The following is an 8,234-nucleotide window of genomic DNA, read 5'->3' as shown; positions in this document are numbered from 1 at the left end:
CCCCCCCCCCCCCCCCGTCGCTAGGCGCGACCACTTGACACGAGACGATATTTTATTTGCAAAGAGCCTTGACTGTAAGTTGCTGCTTCTTCTTATCTTGTGTGTACAGAAATTTCTCTCTTCGGTACGGCACGTATCGCGATGCAGCGTGGTGCCTAGATTTAGCACTCATCGCACTTCTTTCTCTCGTTCTAGTAGATGCTCCTTACAGACAGATACGTGCACTGTTAAATATCAAAGAAGCAATGGCAACTCTCTTGAGTTAAATAACATTTCGTTGTTTTTAACTTTTATGTGTGTTAAAATGTAAATCAATATATTCCTGATTAGTTTTAAAGTAAAGAACGTTCGATTAATGTTTGCACTTACAATTAGTAAATAATAAACTAAATTCAAGTCAAATTTAATACATTTGTTTGAGTGAAATTGTTTGACTCCACTGTTTAGTTAAACTAACGACATGTTGAGTAGGAATAGTGGTAATCTATAGAAGTAATTAAAAATAATATAAATTGGGCATAATTTGACATTGTAACTTTAGCACATAACTGTGCCTTTTGTTAATTGTGTTACACTTTTCAAAGTTTTGTCACTATCACTTTTTCTCTCTTTCTTTACTATAACTAATTTGATTTCTACTTCTTTATAACTAAGTTTACTCTATCAATTGTATTTTGTTCAGTGTTTTCCCTCGTAGAGCACTCAATACATGACAGTAATATCTATCCATCCATCTTCATCTTCTTCCTTTATCTTCATAGGTCTCTTACATTTCATTGATCTTTTTATAATTTTTAAACTTTTTTGCTTCTCTCTCAATTTACCCGGGAGAGTGAACGATGACTTTGATCAAAGTTAACAATTTTTGAATTCAGAAAAAAATAAAAAAGAAAAACAGAACGATGTTGAGAAACATGTCAGAGAATTTACGTGTATTTTATCTCGCGCGATATAAAACTTGAAAATTTGTACAAATATTTGTATAAATACAAAATTACCATCTCCGGAGTCCCTTGACAGCTGAGGGCTTGAAACGCAAGTTCTATTAGTTTTCATATAAAGCCATCCCTATGCGCCTACTTCGAAGTCTACCTTGCACGGCCTATCTCTTGTCGCTTGTCTTCTCCGTCTCATTTTCTCATTCTTTCTCTCTCGCTCCATCTTCTCCGTCTCTTCTTTCGTGCGGGCGATACGATGAATTATTTATGACTAGCACCCAGGAACAAGTCGAATCGACCACGCTCGAGAGACCCAGCACGGGCGGCGCCTCCTCGAAAGAACGATGCCCGATACATATCCAAACCTATTCATCTTATCGAGCCTGGTCCGCGAGAAAAAAGGAATTAATATCTTCGGATGCGCAACGAAACGAACACGCCTCCGAGATCGCGACGCGACATCGATGCGATCCCGATGTTGTTATAAATGACGCATTAGATAGCGGGAATGCTTTTATTTAAATCGCACGTCGACTACTCTTCGTCACGTACATTTGCAAATTAAACTCGAAACTGCACCGAGGACGTCAATAAATTGCATTATTAAGCTTGTCGCGTAACAGCGATTATTCTGTGTATAAGTTATACTCGTATTTATATCGACGACGAACTCGATGGATTCGTTAAAGGTATGATTAACGACGAACGATATTTACCATATCGATTACATCCGACAATCCATGTTCAATGTCGTAACTGTTATTATGGTAACGATTTATACTCAGCTTTCCTTTTTATAGGAAATCATTATTTTTCACGATTAATTCGTGCACTGGCGGATCCACGGAAGAGGAGCCATGGTTTCTCCTTGAAATCTTCTTTTTTAAAAATATATATAGCAAAATATTATATATATTTTTAATATTTCTGAAATACTTAATCACAATTTTAATATTTCAAACATATTTTTTAATTTAAGAAACACCTAGATATATAAAAAGTATAGATTTTATTATATTCTTTTTTTTATCTTAACATAATTTTAAAGAAAACATTTTATACATATTTAAATAATACCTTTTCAATATAATAATTTAAATGATAATTTAATATTCAATCTTTTCTTATTCTTAAAAACAATTTAGCTGGCGCGAGCCAATGGCTTCTTTCCCGTTGACAAATTTCTGGATCCGCCAATGCACATCACCCATCGGAAAAAATTTGATGGTGTAAACAACTGTTTAAAAGCGCGGAAGCGTAACGGTAAATAACGACATCATTGCATTTATAATTTCACGGAGCGTAGAAGATGCAAAGTGAGAAAGGCATGAAGAAGGAAGTGGGTTCGTAAGAGCGGGTCATAGGAAGCAGGAAGATGTTGATGTTTCGCAGGTCGTACAATGTACGAGGTATGTCGGTAGCTCCTCGAGGTTCTCTCGCATGGGTAACGATGCGCAGCATAAAATGCACGGCAGAAATACTGTAAGAATGGCCGTTCTAGTCCGCGTTGCTGTCTCTGTCGCGTCGTCGTCGCTTCTCCTATCGTCGGATATTCTGCCAGAATAATAAAATACAGGACTTTTCCTTCGCCTCGTGTTTTCGTTTTATCCGCATTCCTGGCGTCTTCGTGCGTCTTTCGTGCCTTTCGACGTGTCGTAAGATGAGAGAATTGGTTTACTCCTCTTTTCGAGAAACCTATCACACTATCTCAACTCGAATATACGTGATATTCTCAAAGAAGCGTTTTAGTAACGAACATCTTTGCAAACGACTGCTTTTCATTTATCTGGATTCGATGTATCTGGACACGTTTTATTACGGATTTTGACAATGATTAATAATAGTGCAAGTCAGGGTCGTTTGGAATTTTCATGGTTTAGATTTCGAATTGGTCGTTAAAAGATTTCGCCAAAGAAATGTTTTGACAAATGAATGAAGCAGAAAACTACGTGCTTCCAAGTGCTACTGTCACATTTCGATGGAGCGTGGAAAATTTATTATATTAAGCGTGACCAATGCTTAAAATCATACCTGCGAAACAGAGGTGGCTCATGCACGAGCAGGTGAAAATCGTTCTCGGAACAGACCTCACGGTCCCGATGGTGCACGGCGCACTTAAAACTTCTAGTCCGTTTTCCACTCATCTGCAATCAAAGATGTAAATCAAGTTACATAAACATAATTATTAATTGGACAAAGACAGAAAAAGAGAATTCAACATTTTGTTAAATTTTAATACAAAATTTAACACAAAAAAAGATCAAAAATATATATGAATAAAGTATATACACAAAATTATTAAATATTTCTAAATTGATTTTGCATTAGAATGTACATTAATCATCTTTCTTAAATTATTTTCCAAGTATAAAATAGGAATAAAAAACAATTTAAATGGAAATCATAAAATTTAATGCAAAATATAATTCAAGTTCATAAATAAGTTAAATACAAGAATTTCTCTTACGTGCATGAAAAAATTCGCTTTTATTTACGTCATTTACGATCTAAAAAATTATTGAAAGAAAATTTTAAAGTTATGAAGGTTTCATTCAAATGGCAAATCGCGAAATTCGAATTTGTTTTACGGGAATTCATAAGGACAAAGGCTCGTTGCCGGCTCTTGGCACCGACTCGGTGCATAGAAAGCGCGAACCACATAAAGGATTCCTCGAGACTGATATTTGGATCGAGATCCGTTAACGCGGTTAGTCAAATGCAAGCAAGAACGCTAGCAAACTCCTCGAGGTAAGTTGTATATACGTAGACGAGTGCTACGCTAGAGACCACCACGTACCCGTTGTATTCACTTAACATGCTTATATATACACACACATAGACACACACACACACACACACACACCTCGAGATCGTCTTACACGTGTAGTTTGTAGCCCGTTTGCACATAGGGATAAATGTACACGCAATAACACAGCCAAAGGACTAATGCAGTGGTTAAAATTAATCAAGTATCAGCATAGTCAAATTCTCAACGTCGTTGAGGCGAGGAACATTTGCGTTTGAGCATTATATGTTGTGTACTTGTGTTCACATTATTAAAGAGATGGAGGTATAGTAGAAGCAGAAAATTTAGTTTCAGACATTATTAATAAAGCAAAATGTCATCTGTTAAGTTTATGGCATTTCTGATGCACGATTTTATGAATACGATTTTATTTTCTTTAATTACATAATCAAGATTAAGAGAAATGTATATTTAATTATTTAATAAATAATTATCGCGAGTAATAAGCTATAAAGCTTAACTTGCAAATGAATAATTATAATTACGGACGCGGATTTAATGAACAATCATTTATGAAGTGTACCCTCGGTGCAAATTACACAGCAATAAAATTTAATTTCTCTTGCGTTACGATTTACATTCGCATGGAACGTGTCATTCCAAATGCGTTTCTCTCTTCATGAGAAATATGCGCGACATGTAACGCGAGTTTTCCACACGTTTTCTTTATTCACAAAGAACGCTTCCATGCAAACTAGATAAGCCGCCGGGCTTCCTCATATCTTCAGCTCGATGGCATCTTAGAGATTTTACATCCAGTCACTTTTTTATCATTCCTTCTGTTTTCTCGCAAGTTTTGTCTGTGATTTACGTTAGACATCATTCAAGAACAACTACATCGATTTCTCACACTGCACCATGAAACACTCTTTTAATCCTGCATTTTCGCTTCAATATGTTTTACATGTTCTACATACTAGAAAAATTATTTATTTCTCAAAAATTTCTAAAAAACTTTAAAACATGAAATTTAAAAAAGTCAAAGTATGCAGACTCTAGTTTGTATACCTGTTTCCCGTTGCTTTCTTCATCTCCATGTTATTTCAGGTGTGACTCGTTTTATACTTATTGGTCGAGATTTCGCCGATTTATTATACTGAATGCTTTCCTTCTTTTTCTTGACAATTCTATTCTAGCAAAGGTCGAAGTTAAGAATATATCAAAGTGAATTCTGTCACGTACATAGCAAATGCTTGATGACCACCCACAGAGACTTTTGAGATTCGATGCCCTTTGATATTTGATATATATTAGGTTATTGAATGTCTCAAAGATTTTTCAGAATCTAAATCATTTATAGCATCTTTTTTATTTTTCTTATTAAAATCTACATATTTATATTGTTATATTTGCATATTGTATTCGTATTATTAATATAGGCATGTGAATAATTGAAAGAAATATAAATGATCATTTATATTTCTTTAACACAAAAGAGTATAAATGAGACACAACTTTGATCAAAAGTACAGGCATCTTTTTAACCTTTAATTTTTTATGTTTTAACTCAAAAATTAATTTATAATAAACAATATTGACATCGAATACGAGTTCATTTGGCAATCTTTAGTAATTAATTTCTCGTAAACTATTGAGAAAATTGCAAAATGGTACAAAATTTTTCAACTTACAATCGGTTTAATCCACAATATTTGCACAAGCGTTATATATTTTGTCAAAACTTACCAGACATCCTCCCTCCCTCCCTCTCCCTCTCTCTCTCTCTCTCTCTCTCTCTCTCTCTCTGTGTGTGCGCGCGTGTGTGTGTGTGTGCGCGCGCGCGCGCGTGTGTGTGTGTGTATGTGTATAATTCTTTTAGTAAAAGGTTTTCAAGCCTGTAAAGTCAATTTGAAAAACTTTCTAACCCGTAATGTCGATAATTTCATTACGCCAGCATTCCCTTAAACTTATGTGCCGACAATAGAAAATAATACAATAGAATACAATAGATAAAAGAATTTCAAATAAATGAAAGAAACATATAGATACTTAATACTTTTAGCTAAGAGTGTAAGAAAATGAAACAAGTGTATTGGCAAATAAAATTAATATTTACAAGATATGATTTTCCGTTAGAATAGTTTTTCAGCCGATGATAATTTATGGCTGCCGATTTTGCCATTATTGTAAAGTAACAAAAGGAAATATGCAAGAAGCAGAAATTTCGGTTATCTCGCGGTTGTGCCTCTAGGTGGTACAAGCTTGGCTCCTGCTCGTCTGATTGCTAAAAAGGAAACCGCCGAGAGACGAATGAACTCAAAGAAAGGAAGAAGAGAAGGATGCAGTGGGAATGAAAGGCTTGATGGAGAAATTTGGACTAGTCAACGAAGAAAATTTAATTTGCTCCGACGTTCTTCGTCGTCGTTGGGACACAGTTATCGAGCATCCACTCTACGGCGACTTTATCGACGTCCACTTTGTGGTCTTCTTCTTCGAGCAGCGCTCGTTTTCATTAACGGCGTGACGTGCTTCCGATCGCGTTTCTACGTCGACGAGATCCTTTCGAAAAATGCGATTTAAACATTTCAAGCGCAGACAGCGCTGTTACATATCGAAACGTTCTTTCTATCGTTGCTCGAGACTTTGATGAAGCAAATCACAAAAATACATTATCGGAAATTAGAGAGAATCTTTCATTAGAAAGTCTATCTATACCAATATTTTAAAGTGTAAAAAATTTTTATCGCACACAACCAGTTCTCTTCCCATAAAAAATTAAAAACCAAAGTTTTATTTTTACACTTGGAAAATATGGATTTCTTTCTACTTTTGTCACATACCTTACACAGTTTTTCTTTTTACACATATAGAGGCATGCATACTCAAGGGGGAAACAAGGGAGACCGTATCTCTCAAATTTTACAAAAGAACAAAAGTAATTACAAAAAAATTATTACATATTTATGGATTAATGTATTAACAAATTAAAGTTTTGAAATTAATTTTTGAAAAAAAGAAAGACTTGAAAAATTATAGAAAGATTTTCTAATGAATCCAAGACAGACTAGTAGTATAAATTTAAGTTTTTTCATTTTAAAAATTAGTTTATAATTTTAAAAGAAAACTAAAAATAAATCTAAAGTAAATTAAATATGTTTGATTTCGTGATTTTCCTGCTAGTAATTAATTAGTAATACAAATATATATAAAACAAAATACATCCAATAGTTCACATACCATTCTCTCCCTCACTGGATTTAAAAGTCTCAACTTTAATTTGCCTCCCTTTCTCCACCCAAATAAAATCCTGGCTACGCCCATGTACAGAGAATTACACAATTATCTTCAAAGGTAACGTTAAGCTATATTATTAATGGAAAAAAGAAATTTCTATCGTTAATCCGTCTTTGTAAGTTACGTTATCTTTGAGAATTTTATGCCATTGCAACGAGCTTGTTACTTGCTTTAAATATGCCCTTTCAGCCTTGTATAATATAGGGACCTTTTTTTTCAATAGATATAGCTGCATACAAAATGGTAAAGATATTTGTAATTTTTAAAGAAATTTTAGTATGTCTCAAATTTCTCTTCCTTTAAACGTCTCATTACACCTCTCGCAAGAGAGCGTAATGAATCTTTTATTATACTCGACGTACATTTATCTCATTTCTTCTTCCATTTATATTTATTTTCTCATTTAATTCGAACGTGAATTTATGCGCTACAGAACTTCCAACCATTTTTCATCAACTCTTTACCATTTTTTATCACTAAAAATATAAAATTCTGTCTGTAAAGTCGTAATGCGAAATGTCTTTCATGCGTGAATATGAGATAACATGGAAATTCCTTGCTATATTGTATCCGGAGATGTAAATATTTTTTAAATTTTTATCGATTGTGTCAATAAGAAGGAACGTAAAACAGTGGAACGGAGGAACAAAACACCCTTCTCCTGTTTTCTTACATACTTATATCTCCGATTTACCGTACGTCTTATAATGAGACGCAGGCATCTCATTACTCGTTACTCCCCAACCGCGTTTGTCCGGTTTATGTTCACAATTTCGCTCGAATGTTCTTTCGTCGAGCATGCATGATGTTAATAATAACGAATGATTTCCGTCGCTGACAGATTAACAAATTGTGTAAGGAAAATGCGACAGACCAAGATTAAAATAGATTGATTGAACTAAACAAGAATGAAACAAGTGTGAGCGAGCTAAGAAAAATTTCTTGAAGAATTTATGGAGAGTGTTAAAAAATATTTGTACAGGAGAAATTACTTAAAAAAATCTTATTTACAGAAAGCAAACATTAATTTATTAATGAATGCAATAAATTATACGCTTTTTATAATTATGGACAAATAGTAATAATATTTCATTGAACAAAAAGTATTCGTATATTTCTTAATTTGGAAAATATATCTATCTGTTTTAATTTAACACATTTTATTGAATAACCGTTGATACTAATCATAAACCGTAGTCTTACATTGATTCCATTAGATTTTGTGTGATGGTTAGTGAAACAGATTTCCATTTTGC

At 33.9% G+C, this 8,234-nt stretch overlaps 1 protein-coding gene across 1 annotated transcript in view; it reads right to left on the bottom strand.

The window, feature by feature from the left end:
- The window catches only part of LOC108751673 (protein rhomboid), a 437,528-nt gene that overhangs the window by 174,226 nt on the left and 255,068 nt on the right, over nt 1-8,234 (bottom strand). The window contains exon 5 of the mRNA XM_018491974.1: nt 2,970-3,082. Coding sequence (XP_018347476.1) covers nt 2,970-3,082 — 113 coding nt within the window. The remainder of the gene's footprint in view (nt 1-2,969; nt 3,083-8,234) is intronic.

This window comes from Trachymyrmex septentrionalis, unplaced genomic scaffold (assembly GCF_001594115.1).
Source record: "Trachymyrmex septentrionalis isolate Tsep2-gDNA-1 unplaced genomic scaffold, Tsep1.0 scaffold51, whole genome shotgun sequence".
In the NCBI taxonomy this organism is placed as follows: Eukaryota; Metazoa; Arthropoda; class Insecta; order Hymenoptera; family Formicidae; genus Trachymyrmex; species Trachymyrmex septentrionalis.
This window is presented reverse-complemented; position numbering and strand designations above follow the sequence as displayed.